Source organism: Lipophrys pholis (assembly GCF_963383615.2).
Source record: "Lipophrys pholis genome assembly, chromosome: 14".
Classification (NCBI taxonomy): domain Eukaryota; kingdom Metazoa; phylum Chordata; class Actinopteri; order Blenniiformes; family Blenniidae; genus Lipophrys; species Lipophrys pholis.
The window spans coordinates 1,620,382-1,646,378 of NC_137633.1; the positions used below are offsets into that span (position 1 = coordinate 1,620,382).

The following is a 25,997-nucleotide window of genomic DNA, read 5'->3' on the forward strand; positions in this document are numbered from 1 at the left end:
TCTTCTGCTGGGGAACGAGGTGACGGCGAAGCAAACATCAGATTATAGAGCATCTTCCTCCTCCAACATCCAGATTATAGAGCACCGTCCTCCTCTAACATCAGATCATAGAGCATCTTCCTCCTAACATCAGATGATAGAGCGTCCTCCTCCTCGAACATTCAGAATATAAAGCATCTTCCTCCTTTAACATCCAGATTATAGAGCATCTTCCTCCTCTAACATCAGATTATAGAGCACCGTCCTCCTCTGACATCAGATTATAGAGCACCTTCCTCCTCCAACATCCCGATTATAGAGCATCTTCCTCCTCTAACATCAAGATTATAGAGCACATTCCTCCCCGAACATCAGATGATAGAGCGTCTTCCTCCTAACATCAGATGATAGAGCGTCTTCCTCCTCTAACATCCAGATTATAGAGCATCTTCCCCCTCTAACGTCCAGATTATAGAGCATCTTCCTCCTCTAACATCCAGATTATAAAGCATCTTCCTTCTCTAACATCCAGATTATAGAGCATCTTCCTCCTCTAACATCCAGATTATAAAGCATCTTCCTCCTTTAACTTCCAGATTATAAAGCATCTTCCTCCTCTAACATCCAGACTATAGAGCATCTTCCTCCTTTAACTTCCAGAATATAAAGCATATTCCTCCTCTAACATCCAGATTATAGAGCATCTTCCCATCTAACATCCAGATTATAGAGCATCTTCCTCCTCTAACATCCAGATTATAGAGCATATTCCTCCTCTAACATCCAGATTATAGAATATCTTCATCCTCTAACACCCAGATTATAGAGCATCTTCATCCTCTAACATCCAGATTATAGAGCATCTTCATCCGCTAACATCCAGATTATAGAGCATCTTCATCCTCTAACACCCAGATTATAGAGCATCTTCATCCTCTAACATCCAGATTATAGAGCAAGTTGAACTGAAGTGAAAAGTTTTTATCACGACAGATTATTTTCTTTTGGACTCTTGTTGCACATCGAGGTTCTGATGTGTTGAAGTAAAAAGAGGAAATAAAATGATGTTAGAATGAGAGCGAGTGTGTGTGTGTGTGTGTGTGTGTGTGTGTGTGTGTGTGTGTGTGTGTGTGTGTGTGTGTGTGTGTGTGTGTGTGTGTGTGTGTGTGTGTGTGTGTGTGTGTGTGTGTGTGTGTGTGTGTGTGTGTGTGTGTGTGTGTGTGTGTGTGTCAGAGTGGAGCCACAGAGACACCTACAGGTCAATGACAGGAAGTGCAGCCGAGTTCAGGAGTTTTGAATCAGATTGAGTTTCAACATTTTGTTTTTAAAAAAAATGAACTTAATTTCAGTTTAATAAGAAAAACAATCAGCTGATCTTCGTTCTTCTGTCAGATTAAACTTTATTTTCTATTTCTGATCGTTCAGGCGAACAGAGAAACACTGAATTATATTTATATTTGTTTGATATTGTGACTTCAGTAAATTCTCTCTCGCAGTTTTGGTCAAATAAATGGAAATTGGTAATTACTTACTGATTACTTCTCCAAGAAAGTAATCCAGTTACTTTACCTAATCATTTTTGTCAAAAGTAATTAGTTACTTGTGGGAAACATATTTAAAGATCAGGAGATTAAGAGTTTTCATTATTTCTTTAATATCTTTCATTTCCAGGTAAAGCGCTGTACATAGGTACTCTATAAATACATTTGTCTTGGATAATTACTGTATTCAGTTACTTTTTAAACACTTGCTGATGCACAACCTGAACACGCCAGAGACTCTTTCTATTCTATGAATTTGAGTCGAATGAAACGCCGTCTTCTTTGGTCATGTGACATGAAAGAGTCTCTGATTGTTGAACCTTTGTTCTGCACTTTGCAATATATTTTGATCAAATCAGTTCTGCATATTTCATATCCTGCACAGGTTATAAAAATGTGAATAAAAGAATAGATGTAAATAAAATACAGCCGTAAAGTTATTAAAATAAAAGCCTCCAGTTTTACAAATTATCAGCATTTACATTTTTGTAAAGTTTGTTTCTTTGTGTTTCACGATGTTAATCGATGCAACGCTAAAATAAAAACACCGTTTGAGTCCAGATTATTTTGCTTTCAGGCTCAGAGGGAATTTCTCTGATTCCAAAACTTTTTGTTTTGATTGCGGAATGTGTCTGGAGCCCGTCGGGGGAGGGGCGGTACGAAAATAAGAGGCGAACGTTTTCCACACTTCGTCGACGTCACATGATCACAGAGGAGGGATTCAGACTCCGGCGCCGCCGAGGGACCGCCGGCTGATGACAGGAGGCTGTTAAAGGTGCAGCGCTGCGTTATTGTTTCGGGACGGCGGCTCCGACTCAATAACGTCTCTGAAGAGCCGTTCGAACGGAGCATCAATAATTCATCCTCTCATTGGTGCTGCGGCGCCGACAGCCGCTTCACACGCCGCCCGTCAAACCTGCTGCATCGGTGGAATCCGCCTCCTCTTTGTCCTTTCCGCCGCAGCGGCGCCCACATTCCTCCGTCCATCCAGTCACATTCACACGTACAAGTCATGTAGTGACACCGCGGACCCTTAAAGGCCCGGAATCAAACCCACAGCCTTCGGACTGTGACCCAAGAGAGCGAACCACTACACACCGTACTGCGTGTTGGGATAGGAATCTAAATATTAAGCTCAACAGTCCAGCGGCGGTAAGGCAACGGTAAGGTGACGGTAAGGTGGCGGTAAGGCGGTGGTAAGGTGGAGGTAAGGTGACGGTAAGGTGGAGGTAAGGCGGCGGTAAGGTGGCGGTAAGGTGACGGTAAGGCGACGGTAAGGTGGAGGTAAGGCGGCGGTAAGGTGGAGGTAAGGCGATGGTAAGGTGGAGATAAGGCGATGGTAAGGCAGCGGTAAGGTGGAGGTAAGGCGATGGTAAGGCGACGGTAAGGTGACGGTAAGGTGGCGGTAAGGCGGTGGTAAGGTGGAGGTAAGGTGACGGTAAGGTGGAGGTAAGGCGGCGGTAAGGTGGCGGTAAGGTGACGGTAAGGTGGAGGTAAGGCGGCGGTAAGGTGGCGGTAAGGTGGCGGTAAGGCGGTGGTAAGGTGGAGGTAAGGTGACGGTAAGGTGGAGGTAAGGCGGCGGTAAGGTGGCGGTAAGGTGACGGTAAGGTGGCGGTAAGGCGGTGGTAAGGTGGAGGTAAGGTGACGGTAAGGTGGAGGTAAGGCGGCGGTAAGGCAACGGTAAGGTGACGGTAAGGTGGCGGTAAGGCGGTGGTAAGGTGGAGGTAAGGTGACGGTAAGGTGGAGGTAAGGCGGCGGTAAGGTGGCGGTAAGGTGACGGTAAGGCGACGGTAAGGTGGAGGTAAGGCGGCGGTAAGGTGGAGGTAAGGCGATGGTAAGGTGGAGATAAGGCGATGGTAAGGCAGCGGTAAGGTGGAGGTAAGGCGATGGTAAGGCGACGGTAAGGCGATGGTAAGGTGGAGGTAAGGCGACGGTAAGGTGGAGGTTAAGTGACGGTAAGGCGACGGTAAGGTGGAGGTAAGGCGGCGGTAAGGTGGAGGTAAGGCGATGGTAAGGTGGAGATAAGGCGATGGTAAGGTGGAGGTAAGGCGACGGTAAGGTGGAGGTAAAGCGATGGTAAGGTGGAGATAAGGCGATGGTAAGGCGATGGTAAGGCGATGGTAAGGCGACGGTAAGGAGATGGTAAGGTGGAGGTAAGGCGACGGTAAGGTGGAGGTAAGGCGATGGTTAGGCGATGGTAAGGCGACGGTAAGGCGATGGTAAGGTGGAGGTAAGGCGATGGTAAGGCGATGGTAAGGTGGAGATAAGGCGATGGTAAGGCGATGGTAAGGTGGAGGTAAGGCGATGGTAAGGTGGAGATAAGGCGATGGTAAGGCAGCGGTAAGGTGGAGGTAAGGCGATGGTAAGGCGATGGTAAGGCGACGGTAAGGCGATGGTAAGGTGGAGGTAAGGCGACGGTAAGGTGGAGGTTAAGTGACGGTAAGGCGACGGTAAGGTGGAGGTAAGGCGGCGGTAAGGTGGAGGTAAGGCGATGGTAAGGTGGAGATAAGGCGATGGTAAGGTGGAGGTAAGGCGACGGTAAGGTGGAGGTAAAGCGATGGTAAGGTGGAGATAAGGCGATGGTAAGGCAGCGGTAAGGTGGAGGTAAGGCGATGGTAAGGCGACGGTAAGGCGATGGTAAGGTGGAGGTAAGGCGACGGTAAGGTGGAGGTTAAGTGACGGTAAGGCGACGGTAAGGTGGAGGTAAGGCGGCGGTAAGGTGGAGGTAAGGCGATGGTAAGGTGGAGATAAGGCGATGGTAAGGTGGAGGTAAGGCGACGGTAAGGTGGAGGTAAAGCGATGGTAAGGTGGAGATAAGGCGATGGTAAGGCGATGGTAAGGCGATGGTAAGGCGACGGTAAGGCGATGGTAAGGTGGAGGTAAGGCGACGGTAAGGTGGAGGTAAGGCGATGGTTAGGCGATGGTAAGGCGACGGTAAGGCGATGGTAAGGTGGAGGTAAGGCGACGGTAAGGTGGAGGTAAGGCGATGGTAAGGTGGAGGTAAGGCAGCGGTAAGGCGATGGTAAGGTGGAGGTAAGGCGACGGTAAGGTGGAGGTAAAGCGATGGTAAGGTGGAGGTAAGGCAGCGGTAAGGCGACGGTAAGGCGACGGTAAGGCCTCCAAATAGTGAAACTGGTGAAAATGATGTATTTCAATAAAAACAGAGGTTCGGCTATTTGAAGGTTTTCATTACTGAAAAAGGTGAATTCATGTATTTCAAAATAAAATGTCATTAAGCAAGTTTAATACTGAGCTTTTTTTTTTTTTAAGAAAGTTTTGACAACAAACTATTTTTAGATTAAATTTTCTGTTTAGAGTTTCTCTAATTCACAGAGATTTTAAATAATTAAGTCAATTTACCCCCGAAAAACCCGCAACAAAAATCAATTTATAACAATATAGTTAGAATACGACTGTGAATCACAAGTGGCCCCATAATATAACCCTGAGGAACCCCAGCCAACATACTATAGTCACTATATTATAAAAACTAAAGACACATATAAACTCAAATATTAAACATCCACTCATTGGAGACCTCAGATTAATCTCTCATGAAAATAAATGAGCTTGTTACGTTTTGCGGCGTAAGGAAGAATTCCAAGGGTCCCAAACTCAACCCCTGTGGAACGCCGTGGCTTAAATCACTTTTACTTGAAGCAAAATAAACTTTCCTCCACGTTCCTCGTTCTTTAATGACAAATTAACAGTTCAGACTGAAAAATGTGAAAACACATGTAGGACGATCATTTTTCCGTTTTAAACAAAGAAACAGATGAAATGTGATTTATCCTTCATTTATCTTTTAATATTTCATTTCATTTTTCAAAATAACACAAAAATAAATGTAAAAAGAAAACCCCCCCCAAAGCTTTTAATTCATTTATCAGACACAATATTCATGTACATAAGTTGTCCCGGTGTTTTCGTTGCAGTAAACGCGTCACAAGAGACTTTAAAAAAAAAAAAAAACATTTAAAACTCAAGATCAATAGATATGTGTCGAGAACTTATTGTGCTTTTACTCTCGAGTATAAATGATAAAATCTCAGGTTATAAAATAAATAGTGATTTCATTCCAAATATATACATTTTCAGCACAACTGAAATATACAGATTTTTTTTGTTTTATTCAAAACTTTAAAAACGGTCTAGAACATTGACTCATTACTGCCACCCGATGCACAGAAGAGGTTACTTATATTTTACATACTGCACTTTTATTTGGAAACTTAAGGAAATTCAGCATGCTGGTATTTTTTTAATAAAATGTGGAGTTAGTTCAAATTCATAAAATATCTAAAACTGTTCAAAAACAAACAAAGTCAATTTGAAATGTATTTCTTTTTTTTTTTTTTTTTTACTTTTTTTTGGGGGCCATTTTAAAACATCTATAAAAGAATATGTACTTTTAATTACATTTTTTAAAATAAAAGGAAAGACTAGCAGTCTTATAGATGTGGCTTCTAGTGTGTCAGACGCTCACGACTGCCACCTACTGCACAGGGGTGGAATCAGGTCAATGTCACATGCTTCTTTAAAGATTTAAATTCAGACGTAAACAAGTGTCGACCTTCAAACGAAGGCCAGTTCACATTATATATTTGTGTCTTTGTAAACTTCTCGACTTTCCCACGTCGCCTCGTCCGGAGCAGAAGGAGAAGCTCTCGTTTGTTAAAAAGAAAAGTGCCGTTTGTCCCAGTAGAAATCTGAGTTATTGCACAAAGACTCTCAGAAGAATGCAGGGGGGGGTCGTCTCCACCACCAGGGGGCAGCGTTTCCCCCTCCATCAGCTGGAGCTGCCGTCCTGCGGCTGCTGGGATGTGGAAGCTGAAACAATCCAAACAGAAAGTCAATACAAAGAGATCTATGAGAAAAAATAATATCTGTCTTTAAAATGTCGTCTAAGAGCTTCTTCAAACTGAAAAAACAATCTAATATATTGGAAAAGGATTAAAATATATTGATGAATAAAGGGAATGATGCAACGGTCTTGATAAGAAGACATTTGAACTATCTTAACTAACAAAATCGATTATAACGAGAGGAAATAATGAATATAGAACTTTTAAATGAGAAAAAATGACAAATTATTTTAGAAAAATAAATATTGTGCTGTACTTTCAGATTTCAATTTATGTAGGAATAAAAAAGTAGATCATAACATTTTAACTCACTTTTGCTTCAAACTTGTTTACATGTGGAGCCAAATGAAAATACATTTACTTAGTTGTTTGATTGTAATTGTATTTGCTTAATATATTGGCTAATTGATCTATTATTCATTCCTAACATTGTTCGATACTCAGAAGTTTAATTAAAGTTTAATTAAATGTAACAACATATTTTTCTGACTTTAACACTTTGCATGTATATATTATATCATATAGTATATCATGTATATATTTTTTCACCGTTTTCTTTCTGAGAGTTAATTTCTTTCTTGTCTGACGCAGATTGGTACAGGTCATTCTGAAACATTTTATCTCTAAAGTAAATGTCTTTTATTCTCTTTAAAAATGTTTATAAATCTCATGAATAGTTTAAGAAAATTTGCATCTTTCATCTCACGAGTAACAGATTCCTGTTAGCAGCAGGTCTGGGGTTTTTCAGGGAGTTTTGTTTGTTTAATTCAATAGAAAAGTTAGAAGTGAGGGTCCATACTTGGGGAAAAATACACATTTTTTCAAACACATCCAGTTAATTTTCCAGCTCTGTAAAGTTTCTCTCTTCATTATTATGTTGAAGCTACTCAGACTTATTGAGTCATTTCTCATGCAGTTACACAGAGAATCCAGCAGGTGGAGCCATTGCTGTTCAAAACAAATTCCTCAATTCTAGACTGAAAACAACCTGAAGAGAAGATTTTATTTAAGTGAAAGATGTGACATTTAATGTTTTACAGCTACGTGTGTGTGTACGTGTGTACGTGTGTACGTGTGTACGTGTGTACGTGTGTACGTGTGTACCTGTGAGGTTTCTGAAGCGTCTCTTGGCCTCGGCTCGCTCCTCGTAGTCGAAATACCAAACAGTGATGGCGTACCTGAGAAGCAGAAACATGATGTTCAGTTCTGCACTGCAGCCAATAGGGGGCGACAAACATCAGAACCGTTCAGAGTCTCGGTTTCACACAAAAACAACTAAAAGTAAAATAAAAAGGAGGGTTGTTTGTTTTTGCTCAGTTGGCTGGTTGGTTAATATTTCAACTGACTAAGTGGTTAGTTGTTCAATGACCGAATGGCTGATCAGTTTCCTTTCTTAAGTTACAGTTAGTTGGTTAGTTAGTTGTTGACTCCATTCATTGGGTCATGTGCTAATAAGCCTGTCCAAAAACTGATTTAATCAGAATATGAGACGGCTGGTGAGTTCGGTTGGTTACCTGGTAGCGTAGGAGGGTTGTACTTCATGTGGGTTCCTGCGGTCGGACCAGAAGAGCAGCAGACGGTCGAACAGCGGCTTGATGTCTGCGACGTAGGATTTTCCTTCTGGAAAGATCCGGAGCACGCCGCCATGCTGTTGATAAACAACAACAACAACAAACAATTCAACAAAAACCTAATGAAGAACGACTGCAGCGTTCACACGGATGCATCTGAAACGTGTGACCAGAGATGAATGACTGAAACACCCCAGCACTGCTTTCTCCTGAGGACTCCCAGGTCCCTGAACGCACCTTGGCCTCCCAGTCCTTGTTGAGGTAGTAGATGCAGGTGATGCGGCGTCCGTCAGAGTTGTGGTTGTCCACGTGTTTGACGTAGCCTGCGCCGTTTCCCGGGTAACACGCCACCATGGCCTGGAGACACAGATACAAACACACAGTCATGTTTTTGTGCCTTATGGGGACACTTGGTTCATAATGTTCTGCAGTGACACAATCATGGTAAGGGTCCCCACAAGGATAGAAAAACAAGCACAAATATACACACATTGTTGTGTTTGGGCCTTATGCGAACCATATTTTGAATTATATTAATGTCCTTTGTGTGCGTGCTTCATGTTATGTATGTACATATATATATATATATAATCTATTAATCCCAGAGCATTGCTCCACACATAAGAGACCAGAATAAACAGAAATAAAAAGTAGAAATATCACTAAGACCAAATAAAAACAATAAGTCATATGAAATATTGATATGTACAAACAAATGACGAATTATTAAGACAATGTGCTCAGTTTAGTTACAATATGACTAAAAAGAGTTATAAAAATATAAAACCTCCCTTATGAAGTGAAAACAAGCAGAATAAAAGCAGGCGCAGTTTTACAATAACAAAGAATTTACAACAGAAGTGATGACAGGGGTGTGTTGGGCTCGCATGCCGATGGTTTCAATTGCACGTAGACAATCGTTTAGAGAGGGTGTGTGTGTGTGTGTGTGGTGTACGTGTGTGTGTGTGTGTGTGTGGTGTACGTGTGTGTGTGTGTGTGTGTGTGTGTGTGTGTGTGGTGTACGTGTGTGTGTGTGTGTGTGTGGTGTACGTGCAGCTGCTCAGCATCGGGAGGAAACAGGATCACTGATAAGAGCAGCTGAGGACTCGATGACTGTAGAGACGATCAGCTTCACCTAAAACCTGCATCACCGTAATGTTTTTAAATAACTTTTAACTGTTTTGTTCTAATGACGTATATTAATCTACAAATAAGGAACTTAAAGATTATGGATTGTTTCCTACTTTCATGAAGAAAACAACTAATCATGCACATGAAAAAACTTTGAATTTATTAGAACAAATCGTGAGCTGCAGCTTGAGTACGCCAAGTGAAAAAGTACAAATCTCCCATAATACAGTATATCCCTGAGGGACGCCGCATAGTGAAGTATAGCAACCTACCAAATCAATTAAGAACAATACTATGACTTTACATTTAAACACAAAATGACAGAAAACAAATCAGAGAGAGCAGAAAGACGCTTATTCCACAGAAAATTCTGTTTTTATTCTTAATCCTTCAATAACAAGCTGCTCAGAACAGTTTAAGGGTCAATCAGCATTATTATCAAAAAGAACCATTATTTAAAACACTAAGACAATTAAAAAAACAAGTATCTGTTTTTCATAGCAAATAAAGGTAAAAACTTTATCTGGTGCTTTGAAAACACGTGTAGTAATGATAGAAGTAGAGTGGAGTGAATAATGAAGCACAGCGCAGATTTTAACAACTAAAAACTGCTGCAGGTCAGATTTTATCCTCAAAGTTCAATGAACCTGAGAATGAATGTGTTTGTAAAAATGTGTTGGTGTGAAGGTGGAGGAGGGGTTTCCTGTGACCTTTCGACCTCAGCAGGAAGTGAGAGATAAGCCAGACGTGAGTGTGTGTGTGCGCGTGTGTGTGTGTGCGTGTGTGTGTGTGTGTCAACAAAAGACTCAGAGTGAGGATTTCCTTCCAGGAACAACAAACAACATCAGCTGGACACTGCGAGACACTCGACCTCAGCGGGCCGCCGCGGGGAATCCACAACAGGAAGTCACGCTCACAGCAACACAGCAACATCCCCAATGAGGACAACTTCAATACAGCAACATCCCCAATGAGGACAACTTCAATACAGCAACATCCCCAATGAGGACAACTTCAATACAGAAATCTGTTTATATACAAGTCAGTTAACCACGGCGTTCCCCAAGGCTCAAGACTGGGGCCACTACTGTTTTGATCCGGACTTCTGAGACCATTTCATGGTGACTTTTAGAAAAGCGTGAGGCTTCTTGACATCAGACATAATAAAAGACAGATTGTCCGCAGTTCGGCAATCCACCACAGTGTGGCGCCGGGACAAAGTACAACAATGCGATATCATCAATCAATATATCATAAAGACCACAGCTTTTCTCACCAAATTCATTGTTTACTTCTTTTATAAAGTTTCACTCTATGCCGATGACGCCAAACTCAATGTCACCAAAGACCTTTAAGATGCTTCACTTTTATTTGAAATTCTAAATATTTGACGGTGAACTTCAACTTCTGTCGGAGAGACAAGAAGCCCCAAGACCATTTAAAAACTAATTCTAAAATCTTAAAATCAATCCTGAAATGCACGGCGAGTCTTTAAAAGTGTTGTCCTTGTGGAGCTGGAGGAAGTTGTCTCCGATCAATGACTTTCAATCTAAACCTCGGGGAATTCCACACTTGAATGGGAAATTTTAACACGATGTTAAAAGACCATTTCAAGTCCGGCTTTTTAATGTTTGTGACTTTTTAAGAGTCGGTCTTAAAAGCAGAACTAAAAGTTCTTTATGTAGTAAAATTGTTTTGGAAAAAACTAAACCACCAGAAATTAGATCGCAAAAACATTTAAAACAAACAAACAAACAAACAAGGTGGAAACCAGGAGAATGTGTTCTGATGTAGTTAATAACTTATTACTTTCAAAGAACACATGCGACTCTATGTGGTTAGTTGCCCCACGAAGGGTTAAAAGACCAAATTGGGGGGAAAAAATGAGAAGAATAAAAAAAAAACTACATGTAAAATGAGTAAAACAGATAAAATTCAATAACAACTGGGTGAAGCGCCACCGCCTGGAACTACGTCAAGCAGCGTCACCATCATGAAAGAAACAGGCGGAGGAGCTTCTCAGCTTCGTGTATGTGACGACAACACACACACACACACACACACACACACACACACACACACACACACACACACACACACACACACACACACACACACACACACACACACACACACACACACACACACACCTCGTAGGAGGCGGGGTGGGGGGAGGGGCAGGCGAGACCCCGGCGGACTGCATGCAAACATCTAGTGGCTGATGACAACAAACCGGCAGCGCAAGATAAAGAACAGCTGACCTGCACTCATGCAGCCCCTTCATCATCATCATCATCACAACTCATTGTGAGCTCCTGAAGTGGAAAACTTATTAAAGATCAGAGGAGTAAACCTGAAGAACACCTGAAGGGCTGTTTGACTGTCCTGTCAGGAGGAAGAGGAGGAAGAGGAGGAAGAGGAGGAAGAGGAGGAAGAGGAGGGGATTGCCCAGCAGCTGTTTGGCAGGGTTCCAGCTCGCCGCCTGTTTAATGGCCGAGCTACGTGAGGAGCGCGAGGCTGCAGGGTGTCGGCGGCGACGCCCTCAAACACCGGCAGCTTCCTGCATGCGTCAGCACTCGGAAATGTTTTTGACGACTCAACAGAAACCAGGAAACTTTTCCACATGAAAACCGCCGGTCGCACGTTTCTTAGCAAATAAATGGGAACGGAAGAACAATACAACCACAAATACACACAAAACAACTAAAAGCAAACTAATATATATATATACATATATATATATATATGCACAGTTTAGTGTGTTGTATTATTCATTATTTTTTATTTATTTTTCTACTTATGTACTTGTTTTATTATGGAATCATAAGAGTGCCAAAATTAAAAGGAAATAAATGTGGAAATCAATAATACAAAAAAAATACAAAAAGTAGTCATATTCTTTTTCTTTCTTGTATTTGCTTATTCCATTTTGTCAATGCTTCTCCTGTTTTGTCTTTGTATTTACTGGATGAGTCAAGCGTCTGGAAAAGACAAAAGCAATACAAAGCAAATCAGCAAAATCTGTGGGGGGTCTTTCTGTTCAGGGGGACAAGTCCTTACCTGATCACATGAAGACAAGATAGAAAAAAGGATATGACTACCTTTGCATATTTCTTTGTATTATTGATTCTCTTTGTATTTCCACATTTATTTCCTTTTAATTGTGGCACTCCTGTGATTCCATATTTTATGTGGACCTGTGACTGCAATAAAAACGCATAAAGTAAAAGCAGGCACTAAACAACCACAAAAAGAAAGACAAAGAAAAACTACTACATTTAAATACCGTAGCAGATTGACAAACTTTCACACAACAATAAAGAAAAACTAAATAATCTGGAACAAAGTTTGATTGAATCCTGATGTTTGTGTCGACGTTCGATTGCTTTTCCTTTTCAGCCACAAACAACAAACTGTTCGCCTCCACATCCTGCTCCTCTTCCTCCGCCTTTAGGTGTGTGTGTGTGTGTGTGTGTGTGTGTGTGTGTGTGTGTGTGTGTACATGTTGACAACACGCTGGATAACAGATGTTGAGAGAGACCTGTAGAATATATGATGAAGACATGTTGACGTGTCGATAACAGTCGCCGGTGTAAAGCTGTGATTTGAACAATCTCCTCTCTTCCCTGTGAGACACGAATCAAACTTTGGTCCCGACATGACGTTTGCAGATTAAACGATGAAAACGAGCAGAATCTCGTCCCACGAGGACCGCTGACACGAAACCGTGAGCGTGGATTCCATGGATTCACTCGATGGGATTAATAGTGTCTGTTTCTCTGCCTGAAAGGAGGAAGAAGCAAAACGCTGGTCGCCGACCTGTCGTCTCTCGTTATCTAGGTTCTAACTTTATATATCAATAGTACTGTTTTACACTAGTGACTGTACTTCTACTTCTACTTGAGAGGATGATGAGTTATTCTTCCTTCTGCTCACTTTCACTCAAGAACTCACAAACTTTTATTGTGTAAAGTTTTGTTTGGTCTTTTTCTTGTTAAAATGAATTAAATAAATAAACCTTAATGACCAGAATCTCTTCCCGGCTGATTTACTTCTAGTCACTGTGGGTTTTTTTTTTTTTTTTTTTACACATTTCCAGCTGGAATCTATTGAAAGATGAAGAAGCTGTGAGGAGATTTGACAGTTTGGGATGAAGGAGTGATGAAGGAGTGATGAAGGAGGGATGAAGGAGTTTTCAGACTGAGAGTAAGAAATAAGTTCTGTTCACCTTGGACCTCTCCCGGATGGTGGTCCCGGTGCCGGTCCCGGTGCCGGTGCCTTCCCCGGCCTCCAGCCTCTCTGCACACACCGACACCAGCTTGTCGATGAGGTTGAGCAGGAAGCCGACGGCCTCGCAGCCGCGCTCGGAGCCGCTCACCCAGCAGATCTTGTCCCCGCGGACGCTGCGGCGGTGGACCCCGGGCAGGGGGCTCGCCAGGCGGCCGTCCTGCAGCGCCCCGGTCCGGTGCATGTCCCGGACCTGCTCCAGCACCGCGCCGCCGGCCACCGCGCCCAGCAGCCCGTCCACGTAGCAGAATCCCCGGGTCAGCAGGGCCGGAACCACCCGCTGCAGGGCCAGGCGCTGCAGGTCCGAGTCCGACACGTGATCGATGAACGGCATGAGGGAGGACTGATCCGGGTCACACACCGACCGCAACACCTGGTGATGGACCGGGTCTCCTGACACTACACCTAGTTAGACCAGATCCTGGACCTACTGTTAGACCAGATCCTGGACCAACTGTCAGACCAGATCCTGGACCTACTGTCAGACCAGATCCTGGAATCTACTGTTAGACCAGATCCTGGACTTGTTGGGGTCAGAGTCTCTGACACCTGAGTGTGCCACAGCTCTGAACTGCAGTTTTTATCCTTGGAAACTCACGCCTCCTTGATACTACATCCGTTCAGCTCCTTCACAATAAAGCCCCCTCCTACGTGCCTCTCGGTGATACAATCGTTATTGAACTACGATTCATTCCTTTAGGTAAAGTTAAAGTTAACTGGTTTTCAGTTTTGATTTATTCTTTCTATTACTAGACGATATTCTCAGTGTTGCGTCTCAGTTTAGATTTGTTTTGTTTTTGTTTGCGAACGATTTAATTTACTGTGACAGGACGCGTCTGTGTTTCCGGCCCCGCGTGCGGCCGCTTGACGTCACACTGAGCGAGGAGCGCGAGACGTGCTGGATGTGATGTTCGCATGTTCCCATGTTCCTATTAAGGGGGGTCGGGGGGGGGGGGGAGGATTCCCTGGAACAGCAGGGGCAGGCTGTTCCAGGCTGTTCCAGGAGCTCCAGGCTGTCCCAGGAGCTCTGCTCCTCCTCGTGCATCACGTCTCGTCAATTTATCAGAAATATGCAGGAAAAAATAATAAAAACCCGCTTTTCCACGTGAATAAAGTTTATCATCAGCGTCATCGCCACGCGCAGCAAAACTGCTGAAAGTCGTAAAAAAGGAAAAAAAAAACAAAAAAAAACACAGTTACACACTTCGGACGGACCGACGGCCGCGTGCCCGCGCAGTGGGCGTGCCCGCCGCCATTGAGGACATCGCGAGCCGCATGTCGCCCTCGAGCCGCGGTGAGATCAGAGAGAAGAGAGAGAACAGGGTGAACGTGCTCCAGAACACGAGACGCTGCTGCTGCTGAACATCAGGACGCAGCTGGAACCATCAAACTAAATGTTATTAAGACTTCCGGTGGCCACAGCTTTGCTTTTAAAGAACGTTAGTCCTTTTTGTTTTGTTTTTGGTGCAACGACGAGTTTTCTCAGCAGCTCCACGTTACAAACTCAAGAATAACAGATATTAAAGCATGAAATATTTTAAAACAGACCAAGACATATTAAAAAGATTGCAATAAACAATTTAGTATTTTACAATAGAAAATAAAGACTGACAGACAAAAAAGTGGAAAAAATGGAGGAAAAAAGAAGGGAGGGTGAACGGGTGAACGGGGGGGGGGGGGGGGGGGGGGGGCGTGCAGCGGCTCAGATACGTTTTCAGAAATACAGTTTTCAGAAACGTTTTTCTGAAAACAAAAGAGCCGTAAAGTTAAAATTCTGCTTAGAGTGATGCGTTCAGGTGCATCACGTAACTCTGCACTCTGACATGTGAACGAGCTGCGGGGCTCAGTAGCGAGTCAATGCTGAACATGATTAAAATATGACTGACAGTCAGTGAGCTGGAACGTGCAGCACACGGCAGTGCAGAAGTAGTGGGGGGGGGGGGGGGGGTCATGTGCACAAAGACGACCATTCTTCGAAGAAGCAAAGCCGTATGACACTATACTAAATATATATGGACACAAACTAGATACAGGAAACATAAAATATCACTTAGAAATATGTAAAAGTACATTGTGCAGGATTTATTTCCTCAATAAAATTCTAAAATGTCATCCGTGGACGAGTCGTCCTACAATCGGAGGAATGGGGAGATTTGGGGGAAATAAATAAATAAATGAATAAATAAAAATTCTTTGGGGGTAAAATGAAAAAAAAGGATGAAAAGGGAAGAGGGGGAACAATTATATATATTCTAAATGTAGTAATAAAGACTGAAAAATAAGAAACGGGGAAGAAATCCTGTTAGAAACATTGGAAAATATGGGAAGATTTGGGGAAACGAGGGGGAAAGTAAAAAAGGAAATTTAAATAAAATTGGGAAAAGTGGAGAAAATTAGAAAGGGCAAAAAGAGGTGAAAAAATGAAAATATAGAAAAAAGAATAAATGAACAACTGAGAAACAAATCAGTGAGAGTCCTCTGCAGAGGAAGTCAATACCGGTGTGTCCTGACGTTTGTCTTTATTTCCAGTCACTCGTTCATCTGCAGGACGGAGAAGAAGCGAAGCAGTTCAATGACGTTTTCTTGTTTTTTCTTTTAGTAGAAACACCAACAGAAACAGTCATTATGATGCACAGGAAGCAAAAAGGAATTTCCTTGTAAAAGAATGAAGAATAAAAGAATAATAGGATAAAACATGTGAGGTCGTAGTGAAACATCCCTTTAATGATTCCAGTTCTGGCAGGACGGTTCAGTCGCTCACATCAAGCAGGACGATTCACTCTGCCGTTACAAAACAACTTTACAAATACAAGATTATATACACCGGAGAGACAAATACAGCTTTTCTGCAGGGGGAGGGGAAAAAAACACGACGACAGGAAACTGCAGGCAGACGGAGGAAAGTTGAAGGACACTTAAAAAAATTTTTTTTTATTGTTTTGTCGTCTTTGTTTTGGTTAAAAAAAAAAAAAAAAAGTTCAGATGTTTGTAGGAAGAAAAAACCTTCAGACTCAGCGGAAACAAAAAAAAAGAAAGAAAATTAAACCACAAAACTTCAAAGTTCCTCACGTTGGAGTTAAAGTATTCATATCTGAGGTGCAGGAGCTCCTGCAGGGGGCGCCACAGATCACTGCTATTCACAGGCTCGTTCAATCGTTTTCAAATAAACCGTTTTATTCCACATGATAAAACCTCCCGTCTCTACGAGGGGTCAGTGACACTTAGCATTAGCGGCTCGTTTTAGCAGCAGCAGCAGCAGGTGCGTTCGAGGACCGGTCAGAGTGTCAGACATCGGAGTTTTACAGACTTTAGAAGGTCGAGTCTAAAAGAAAAACAACAATTTAGTTGATTAAAAAAAAAAAGACCTGATAAGGTGCAGATGATTTAATACAACCAGTTAATTCTCGTGTCGAATCTGAATTCATCATTTTGTCTCTGGCGTCTCGTGTCGCCGTGGTAACGCCTGCATCCGTCTGGGTGTTTTGATTTCTTTTGCCCCCACGTCAGAGGTCAGAAACATTCTCGTCGGTTTAAAAACACTCGTCCACATACAGTCCTGTGGTTCATCTGTCCGACGCCGTTGGGTACTGGTCCCGCTGGGTTCTGGTCCCAGGGGAGTCCGGATCGGGTCGAAGAGGAAGAGAGAGAGTTCTGTTGGAGCAAGGTGGAAGGAGGGGGAGGGGCGGCGGTGTGCTGGACGTCACTGGACGACCTCGAAGTAGTGCAGGATGGCCATGATGTGCTGCGGCATGAAGACGTAGCCGGTGTAGACCGCCATGCCCGCCACCGAGATCAGCAGGGAGTCTGAGGGGGCGGAGTCAAGGAGGAACCGGCCAATGGGGACGACGTTTATATCATTAACACAGTCCAGGAGACAAAACCGTCACTCGACACCTCAGAGACACGGAGCGACCAGGAAGTGACACGACTCAGGAAAACATGAAAAACACAAACTCAACTACTCAGCGCTACTCAGTCATTTTCCTTTACCATATAGTACGAACAGCGTGGGCGGAGTCATCTCAGTTTCCCCCCGTCATGCACAAGTCATCCCCCGATATGACGCAGAGCGAACATCCATCGTTTATCAGCTCAAATAATAACCAACACGGTATATATTTTTATATATTCATTAATAATATTACAAAATGTGGATTGTTACGATGGTGCTTCACTGTCCGGTGTTTCGGTTTCACTGGTGCCCGTGTTAACTGGTGACTTCCTCCAGCAGCCGTTAGCAGCAGCCGATGTGGAACTTTTCTTTGGCCTTTTCTTCCGCCGCGGTAAATAGTTCTTCTGCTCATGTGTGAGTAACAAACGACTCTCCAATCCGTACTACAGTTTTAATATTGGTAGTTTATCGTTGAGATTCACTGTTAATAACAATAATTTGTCTTCAGTCCAGACGAAGGTTCTCCTTTGTGTTTATCTACGCTCTACGTGGGATTTCTAGTGCCGCTAAAAACAACACATTCATTTCATTAATTGATTTAAAACATTTCACTTGTTTCACTTTAAAAAGTTCCCCGCCGGCTTGTTTAGGAAAGCTAAAGTCATTAACACACTTTGTAAAGCTGAATTTTAACCACGGAAGTAATTGTGCGGAGAAACAGCAGGTTGCCATGGTAACTGACCAAATCTCTAAAACTGGAGGAAATATTTAAAACTGGCAGGTAAATTATTTATTTCTTCAGCCTCCATTTCCCTCAGGTGTGTTTGTGTGTGTGTGTGTGTGTGTGTGTGTGTGTGTGTATTATAGCCTTCAGTTTTAAATAAAAAAAAAAAAAAAAAGTGATTATTAGTAATTAATTTTAATCGATTGTCAGTACTCGTGGTTTACCAAATACATGGTTGTCAGTGTCTGCCGCTGCGGTGTGAACGCAACACCTAACAGACCAGGTGTCGTCACTGAGAACGTCGTCATGGAAACAAGCAACAGCAGCAAGACGACTCAGCGAAAAGCAACACGGAGCTAAAGGAGACGACGCGAGAGGAAGTACAGCCGGTACGCCAAACTGTTTACAGAAAAACAACATTAAAGTTCCTCTACCTGAATCCAATATTCAGGATCCGGTTTCAGTTAATGACGTCCATCAATACACCGTCCAAACCTTTATGAAGAACATTCCTCATCACACTCAGACAGCCACGGGTTTCCTGCGTCTATATTTAGCCTACGATACCTGGGTTAGTTGACATCGTGGCGTCATGGAAGATCCCAGAAGCACGATCCTGTTTGTACACGCGATCCTGCGTCGCGCCTTAAAACCGACCAGCCTTCAATTTCACAACGTTTCAGATCATTTCTCAGAGAAAGTCCAGATTATTTTTCACCCCGAATCGGTCAAATGTTGATATCTTTGCTGGAGCCGACGCAACGCCATCTTGGATTTCCCAGAAACCCTTGAGGCAGGTTTCCCAAGATGGCGTCAGTCAGGAAACATCAACAGTCTGATGGATCCAGATTCTGGTTTGTCTGTAAACATCTGGGGAACATCTGAATAGTCCCTCCCATCTCCTTTCCTTCCCCCCCCGGGACGACGTCACGGAGGTAAGGAAAGGCGTTAGGCTTCCTAAAGGAGTTAGGAAAGGCGATCACGACAATCAGACCACACTTCCACTGGACGGCGTAATAATTAACCCAACGGCGGTGAAGGTTAGTGAGGTCTGTCGTGGTGATAAAAGTAGAAATGTGATAAGAAGCAGTATAAAGCTGGTTCCTCTCACGTTCCCCTGAGGCTCTAACCTCTGATATAAAGTCAAATATCTGAAGGTTTGAATGTAAATCAAAGGAACACAATCACAAGGAGCCGGAAAAGCAAACCGACAGTCGGGAGTTGTTGACAATAGAGGAAGAACTCTGTCCGTCCTTCCTGAACAGCTCAGGAGATCCATTACCTCCAACGTTTGATGGGATGCAGATTGATAACAAAAAGCAGCGTACAAACACACGCCTGACCCCGAGGCGAGCCGACAGCACGACGACAACCGCAGGAAGACGATACATCCCGTAACATAACGTGACACCGGCGGCGTCCTGCAGAGGACGGAGCTGGACAACACAAACACGGCACACTTTAATTATTCATGGAATCACTAACCCCAGCGGGAGGGTGAGAAGTCTCCCAAGGTCGCGTAAAACATTACCTGAAGAACACGGGGAACATTTAACAACACGGACCGACCAACGTACCGATCATTAAAAAGCAAAAACTTTCGTATTTTCGATCAAAATTGCTCTTTTTTGTAAGCAGCTTTATTCCATCCACTAGGAGTCTTAAGGCTCCACCGCACCTTCTGTCGCGGAGCGGGGCGGGTTCCAACGCAGTCAGACTGAAAAGTTGTGGATGGTACGGAAAGAACCCGCGACCGCCGGCTACGACCCCCCCCCCGTTGAGGTTCTGGGTACCGCGGAACGGGTCTTTGAGGAGGAGCTGATTGGTCGTGACGATCGTCACTCTGGACTTGCCCACAATAGTTAATTATTTCATCGCCGTAACCCTCCTGTTGTCGTTTACATACAGCGCTTTGCTCACTGGTTGATTTGTTAACTGGGTCTAGTGAAAAGTCGGCGAGACACAACATGGCGTCTTTTAACGAGCTCCAGACGTTCCTCTCAGGAACAGGAGGTGGTTCCTCTCAGGAACAGGAGGTGGTTCCTCTCAGGAACAGGAGGTGGTTCCTCTCAGGAACAGGAGGTGGTTCCTCTCAGGAACAGGAGGTGGTTCCTCTCAGGAACAGGAGGAGGTTCCTCTCAGGAACAGGAGGTGGTTCCTCTCAGGAACAGGAGGAGGTTCCTCAGGAGCTGGACGCTGCTGTTCACAATGACAAAGTTTAACCTGAGTCACAGACAACAACTCGGACGGCCGCTGGCAGCTTCCATGTTCTTCGCTGGACGCTCAAGAGTCGTTCACAACCATGCCTACATTTTTACCGTAGTTTCTGTGGTGGGACCGCGCGACAGACTTGGTCCTGGGTGCGCTTTGCCGTACCGTAACCTCCCGCTCAGCAACTACTACTACGGATTGAGACACCAAACATCCCTTCGAATTTCAAGCTTTTAAGGATTTGTTTACTTTAGACGAGTTAAGCGCATCTTAGAAAGAAACGTAAAATCGACGTACATCACTCTAGCCACTTTTTTGAATTCGGCTTTAATTTAGAGGTGGAAATGTTTGTTGTTTTAAAGTTTTCTTCTGATACATGATAATGAACAAATTCGCTCTCATACGATCACATTCAAACATGATCAATAAGCCGGATTTGACATGAACTGCTGCACTATTATTACAGAGTTTAATTACTTAACAAGAGTGAGACAGATTGTGAGAATACTTTAAAACACTGAAGTTCGCGCAGTTTTTGTACTGGCGTGTTAGCCAGTTAGCATATTAGCATATGAGCCGCCGGAAGTAACTAAACCCGGTCGGAAGAGAAGGATACTGAAGACGGTCCTCTCCCACGGCTCCAGCATGTAGAGCGCCGTCACCAGCAGGTACTGGTAGTAGAACCAGGACAGCTGCTTCCAACAGTCTCCCAGCGCCATCGCAACTAACTTCGAGCGAAACGCTTCAGCTCCGAGCGTCAGTCCTCTTCTCTTCCGGGTGTCCACGGCCTGACAGTTCATCACGTGGCCCGGTGTCCAGCCAGTCACAGCTTGGCTGCCCACCGCGTGCCGCCGACGCAACAAGGGAGTTCCAACATCCGGGTTTCAAAATAAAGGACGAAACTAAAGTGCAGAAAAGTTACAAAAGAATATATACATAATATTTAGATTTACATTGATGGGCTTTAAATTATTTTGTTCTCATCATATTCCACTATGTACTGAATAAAGATTATCGACTGGAATATTTCATTTTATTTAGTGTTTTCCTTAGGAGCGTATTTCAGCTCAGGTGTGTCAAACATTACAGCTCATTATGGGTCACATTAAGACCCAATTTTATCTGGAGTGCACCAGAAGAATTGTTCCATAATAACCCTGAAATTTAAACTTTTGCTGAAAAAAAAGCATTTTTAAATAAACTTCTCTTATATAGCGCTATTCAACTGTGTGAGCAGCGTGTACTTGATTTACATGATGACATAAAGTTTCATGCTGAAACAATTGCAGCACTTCTAAACCAATAGAACCATTATAACGAACAATTCAATATTTTGACTCCTTTAAATGATATTTAGCACGTTTAATGTAAAATATGTACTTTTTAAGTTGTAAAACAACCGTTCAGATGTCTACTAAAATGAGAGGCACCGGCAGAACAGACAGCAGAGTTCACTTTAATACAAACTAAGTGATTCTGGAACTTTCTCCAGAAAGCAGGAGCAGGAACAGTCCGAGTCTCTGTGCCAGATTTTTTTAAAAAGTGAAAGTCGTGGAAGCTTCAGCAGTGGCTGGCCAGGATGTTGAAGAAGTGGTACACCTCGTCACGGTCGAACACGGCCACCTCGGTGGCGCACTCGGAGCAGTGCACCGGGTGGTACGCCTCGCCGGCGTCCATCCCAGCTGGCGCCGGGTCGGGTAGGGCTTCGTCGGGCTTGGCCCCACCCCCGTCCCCCTTCCTCCTCTTCCTCTTCCTCCTCTGCTGCTGCTTCCTGTCCTGCTCGTTCTGGTAGCGCAGCACCTCGTCTCGCTTCACCGTGCAGTTCATCACGAACATGGCGCGGTACTGCGTGCGGTACTTCTCGTGTCTGCAGAGAGACGCCCACAGTCATTCCAAACCATTTTGATTGCAGGTTAATAAAAAAGGACTAGTATTGTCATTGTTTTGAGTGTTGCGTCAAGGTCTCCACAGTTCTGTCTTCTTAATTTCTGGGTTTCGTCAGGGAGTCGTGATACGATGCGATACGCACCTTGATACACGGGCCAAAATACCATATAAACCTCCGTACAGTACGATACGGTTTGATAAGGTAGTGTTGTTCAGTTCAGTACAATACAGCTCAATACCATGCAGTTCGTTATGGTACGATGCAGGCCTGTGACGATCTTTGCTGGACGATGTGTTGCCCCACAAATTATTTCCGATAAACGATCTTATCGTCTAACATTTTATTTTGAGTCCAAATTAACCACAAATGTAATAATAATATATCATAATAATGAGTATGACTTTTCAAATGCAATAAACTTTGTATTTCTCATCTTTTACCTCTGGAGTTGTAAGAGAGAGACGAGGAAAACAAACTCACTGCTTGTGTGTTTGTTTTCCTCAAGTTGATATGGCCATGCAAATTAATTTAGATTAATTCGATTTATTGATCGTGGTCCCGGGCCTGGTACGATGCAGTTCGACCCGGTTGAAGTGCCAACAGGAAGCAGGCTCCCCTTTGAAAGCGTGGCGTGGCGCCTCACCTCTGACAGTCCAGGCACAGCGTGGTCATGCAGGCGGGACAGTTGAGGATGGCGTCGCTGCTCGGTAACCCCTGAGCGTGACGGGACCCCGACTGGGAGGTGGTGCCGGCCCGCCTCCTGGTGTACCTGCAGGACAAACATTAAGCGGTCACCTGCTGTCGGGTGCAGCACAGGATTGTGGGAAAAAAAAAACTGAAAACACGACGATGCAGTCCTTACCGTCTTCTGCGGGCGTCTACCCACGCCTGGTCCCGGTCGTCTTCGTCGGGGTCGTACAGCAGCTCGTCGTTTGTTGGAATGGTGCGTTGTTTCCTCCGACGGCCCGTCGAACTTCCTGTACGACACCATGGAAACTTTCAGAAACTTTCACCGAGTACAAGGACGGATCGGCTCAGACTGAATGGCTACCTGCTGCGTCTTCCTCCTCCTCCTCCGAGTCGAAGTAAACCTCGTCGTACATTGGAGGGTTTGAAGGTCCTGAAGGTCCTGAAGGTCCAGAACCTCCTCCTCCTCCTCCTCCCCCTCCTCCTCCTTCTCCCCCTCCTCCTCCTGGAGTTCCTGTTGGGACACAAACCTCATCATAGCAACAAGCAGCTTCTGCTTCTAAGACCCCATTTACAAAACGTTTTTAAGAAAACGGCTCCTGAGGTGGAATTTTTCAAAAAAAATCTCCAACTCGGTCTCGGTGGAAATGGGGGCGGGACGCAACTTTTCTTGTTTTTGTTTTTTTTTTTAGAAACGAAAGGACAGAATCGATTGTTTTCACTTGACACTTTGTCATGTACACGGGGTCTAAACCATGGACCACGGAGGTCGTGTCGTGGATGCAGACGCGTCTCTGCCCTACCTGCTGCTGGTCCCCAGCTTCCCTCCATGGTCTTCATGGTGGAGCTCAGCTCGGCCTCCATCTCCTTCTCAAACTCGTCTCCGCTGGACGACTCGCTCTCCCCCGTCAGATACTCTCGGATCAGCTTCTTCTTCTGCTCCAGCGTCCCGTTCAGCAGGATGTCCAGCTCGTCCTCCGAGCTGAGAGGCCACACGGTCACAGCGGGAATAGATTTAAAATAAGACCGTTTGTCGTCCATCAAAGACACGTGTTATTATTTACAGCAATCCTAACAGTCTCATTTAGCAGATCAAAATGACCAACGGGCAACATAAATGAGAAAGTTGAATAGTTGACGTGTGTTTGCGTCACACACCTCAACAAGCTCATCCTGAATAAACATTCCGTTCAGCTCTCTTCAAAGAATACACACATACATCTGATATGTGGAAAGGAATAAGTAGAAGTACAACGATGTTTAAACGTCATAAAAAAAAAAAAAAAGGCCACAAATGAATTTAGCACATTCAGGATGACAAGTGGATCAATCAGCAAAGGCTTTACTGATTTCTTCTTTATATTATCTTGGGATGATTTGCTTTCCAACTAAAACCAAGTTTAAAGGGAGATTTTAAACCTTGTGCAGCACGTTCCGGTTTGTTTACATGTTAGCATTTAGCTCACGTTAGCCACCCGCGGTAAAACATGCTCCCGTTTCCCGGGTTCGTACCTGCTGGAGGCTCGGTCCTCGTCACTCGGCTCCTCGATCTCATAAGAGTCCACCTCCTCTGATCCACACAGCGTATTCATGTTTAACAAAGAAAACTAAAATTCAAACCACAGCAGAATGAGATGCTAAAGACCAAACGGCGATCCGCAAGTATCTATGATGTTTCGTCACTTCCGTTTCAAAGCGGAAGTTTAAACAGTGTCAAAGCGCACTGCCGCCGCCTGCTGGAGGGAGGTGGCATAAATGTTAGTGAAAAATGAACCTTTTTTTAATCTTCCAACATAAAATAGAATTTGAATTTCGTTTTTTTCATTTCAAAAGCTGATTTAAATATATAAATAAATATATATAAATATATATATATATATATATATATATATATATATATATATATATATATATATATATATATATATATATATATATATATATATATATATATTAAAGTCAACTTTGCCTTTATTATATCAACAATGTGACAGGACTCCGTTGTGTCTATATCATTATTATTATGCATTATTATTATTACTGTTATGATGATTATTATAGTATCTGTCTCCTTCACTAAAAACCTGAGCTGCTGTTCCAGTCAGCCGCCACCAGATGGAGCCAATAGACCAGATATGTCGTGATGGAGCAAGCGCAAGAATAAGAAGATGAGGAGGAGGCGTCTTCCTCAGAGGTGAGGAGGATCAGCTCCTGTCAGACATCAGGAGGAGATGCAAAGAGGGAAACACCTGAAGACTGAATAATGTGCAGAATAAATCCCCATCAGTGTCTCACATGTCAATCTGCATGGTGTTTTCATGATACATAACAGGATACCGGTGTGAATGCACTCCTTACAATATAAATCATATTTATTGGATATCAGAATAAAAGAGAAAATAGGTTCCAATGAAGGGAAAATGTATCAATTCAAATTGGGACATGAAACAAATACAGAGAAACATTGAAGATATCAGCAAAACAAAGCCAGTCTGATGGAGAGAGACAAAATATCACAATAATGAATTTCCTTGACCTCAAAAGGACAAATAACGGCTCCAAATAGAAGCAAAAGTCAGTGCAAAAAACGAAAAAATGAGCAGAATTGTCACAGTATGACTCAAATAACTGGAGCAAGATGGTTGATAATGAAAAACAAGTGACAGCGAGAAACTTCAACGACACAAATCATCTAAATTTGAAACAAAATCGAGACAGAAACATTGAAAACACACAGAACAAACAGTGACTCAAGCAAATGCGACACAAAACGACCAAACACAAACGAAAAGAACCAAATTAAAAGAGACAACTTGTCGTAAAATAGCCACATTGTCCGAAGAGATTCAGATTACTACCGAAAGACGCACGGAATATTTCAAAAACACGTAAAAATGATCAATATGACCCAGAAATGTGACGCACAATGAAAATACACACAGAATGACTCACTACACCATCTGCTGGTACAAAGTGGAATTATCACATCGGCCTCCTGGCTTGTTCCGCGACAACTCTTATTTTGAAGTTGTTGAATTTTTCAAACCTGAATCTGAATTCATCATGAGGTCAAATGATTTTATTTATTATTGCATTATATTGTTTTGTCATACAGAGAAATAATAATAATAATAATAATAATAATAATAATAATAACATAATATAATATAATAATAATAATAATAATAATAATAATAATAATAATAATAATAATAATATAA

The 25,997-nt window shown here is 43.3% G+C and overlaps 3 protein-coding genes across 5 annotated transcripts; all 3 read right to left on the reverse strand.

Moving 5' to 3' along the window:
* Positions 1 to 5,198: 5,198 nt before the first annotated feature.
* egln3 (egl-9 family hypoxia-inducible factor 3) lies at positions 5,199 to 13,986 on the reverse strand. 2 transcript variants are annotated; one of them, XM_080480105.1, is made up of 5 exons: positions 13,316 to 13,986; positions 8,194 to 8,313; positions 7,900 to 8,033; positions 7,490 to 7,563; positions 5,199 to 6,350 (listed from the first exon to the last, which is right to left on the reverse strand). In XM_080480105.1, exons 1-5 carry the CDS (start codon positions 13,706 to 13,708, stop codon positions 6,310 to 6,312), a joined length of 762 nt encoding a protein of 253 aa, XP_080336231.1. In that variant the 5' UTR covers positions 13,709 to 13,986; the 3' UTR covers positions 5,199 to 6,309. The 2 variants fall into 2 exon arrangements, with proteins under 2 accessions (XP_080336231.1, XP_080336230.1); XM_080480104.1 differs by having other exon boundaries at positions 5,310 to 6,350; positions 7,482 to 7,563; positions 13,316 to 13,962.
* A 1,891-nt stretch (positions 13,987 to 15,877) lies between these two features.
* Positions 15,878 to 21,074, reverse strand: sptssa (serine palmitoyltransferase, small subunit A). The gene is made up of 2 exons (XM_080480110.1): positions 20,818 to 21,074; positions 15,878 to 17,178 (listed from the first exon to the last, which is right to left on the reverse strand). The coding sequence occupies exons 1-2, from the start codon at positions 20,999 to 21,001 to the stop codon at positions 17,075 to 17,077; spliced, it is 288 nt and encodes a 95-aa protein (XP_080336236.1). The 5' UTR covers positions 21,002 to 21,074; the 3' UTR covers positions 15,878 to 17,074.
* Positions 20,818 to 24,468, reverse strand: eapp (e2f-associated phosphoprotein). Of its 2 annotated transcripts, none has more exons than XM_080480108.1 (6): positions 24,289 to 24,468; positions 23,580 to 23,758; positions 23,141 to 23,290; positions 22,952 to 23,066; positions 22,733 to 22,858; positions 20,818 to 22,068 (listed from the first exon to the last, which is right to left on the reverse strand). In XM_080480108.1, the coding sequence occupies exons 1-6, from the start codon at positions 24,366 to 24,368 to the stop codon at positions 21,762 to 21,764; spliced, it is 957 nt and encodes a 318-aa protein (XP_080336234.1). In that variant the 5' UTR covers positions 24,369 to 24,468; the 3' UTR covers positions 20,818 to 21,761. The 2 variants fall into 2 exon arrangements, with proteins under 2 accessions (XP_080336234.1, XP_080336235.1); XM_080480109.1 differs by having other exon boundaries at positions 21,209 to 22,068; positions 23,141 to 23,209; positions 24,289 to 24,460.
* Between the last annotated feature and the right edge of the window lie 1,529 nt (positions 24,469 to 25,997).

Bases quoted from the DNA above. Each gene is read 5' to 3' on its own strand.
- egln3 (XM_080480104.1), bottom strand. From the start codon at position 13,708: ATGCCGTTCATCGATCACGTGTCGGACTCGGACCTGCAGCGCCTGGCC. The intron at 8,314-13,315 runs GTGAACAGAACT...CTGTGTCTCCAG, and splicing joins CCATCCGGGAGAGGTCCAAG to GCCATGGTGGCGTGTTACCC. The intron at 6,351-7,481 runs GTACACACGTAC...GGATTGTTTCAG, and splicing joins GAAACCTCACAGGTACACAC to CTTCCACATCCCAGCAGCCG.
- eapp (XM_080480108.1), bottom strand. From the start codon at position 24,368: ATGAATACGCTGTGTGGATCAGAGGAGGTGGACTCTTATGAGATCGAG. The intron at 23,291-23,579 runs GTAGGGCAGAGA...GTGTCCCAACAG, and splicing joins AAGCTGGGGACCAGCAGCAG to GAACTCCAGGAGGAGGAGGG. The intron at 23,067-23,140 runs GTAGCCATTCAG...GGTGTCGTACAG, and splicing joins GGAGGAGGAAGACGCAGCAG to GAAGTTCGACGGGCCGTCGG.
- sptssa (XM_080480110.1), bottom strand. From the start codon at position 21,001: ATGAACTGTCAGGCCGTGGACACCCGGAAGAGAAGAGGACTGACGCTC. The intron at 17,179-20,817 runs GTATCCTTCTCT...CCGCCCCCTCAG, and splicing joins GTGGGAGAGGACCGTCTTCA to ACTCCCTGCTGATCTCGGTG.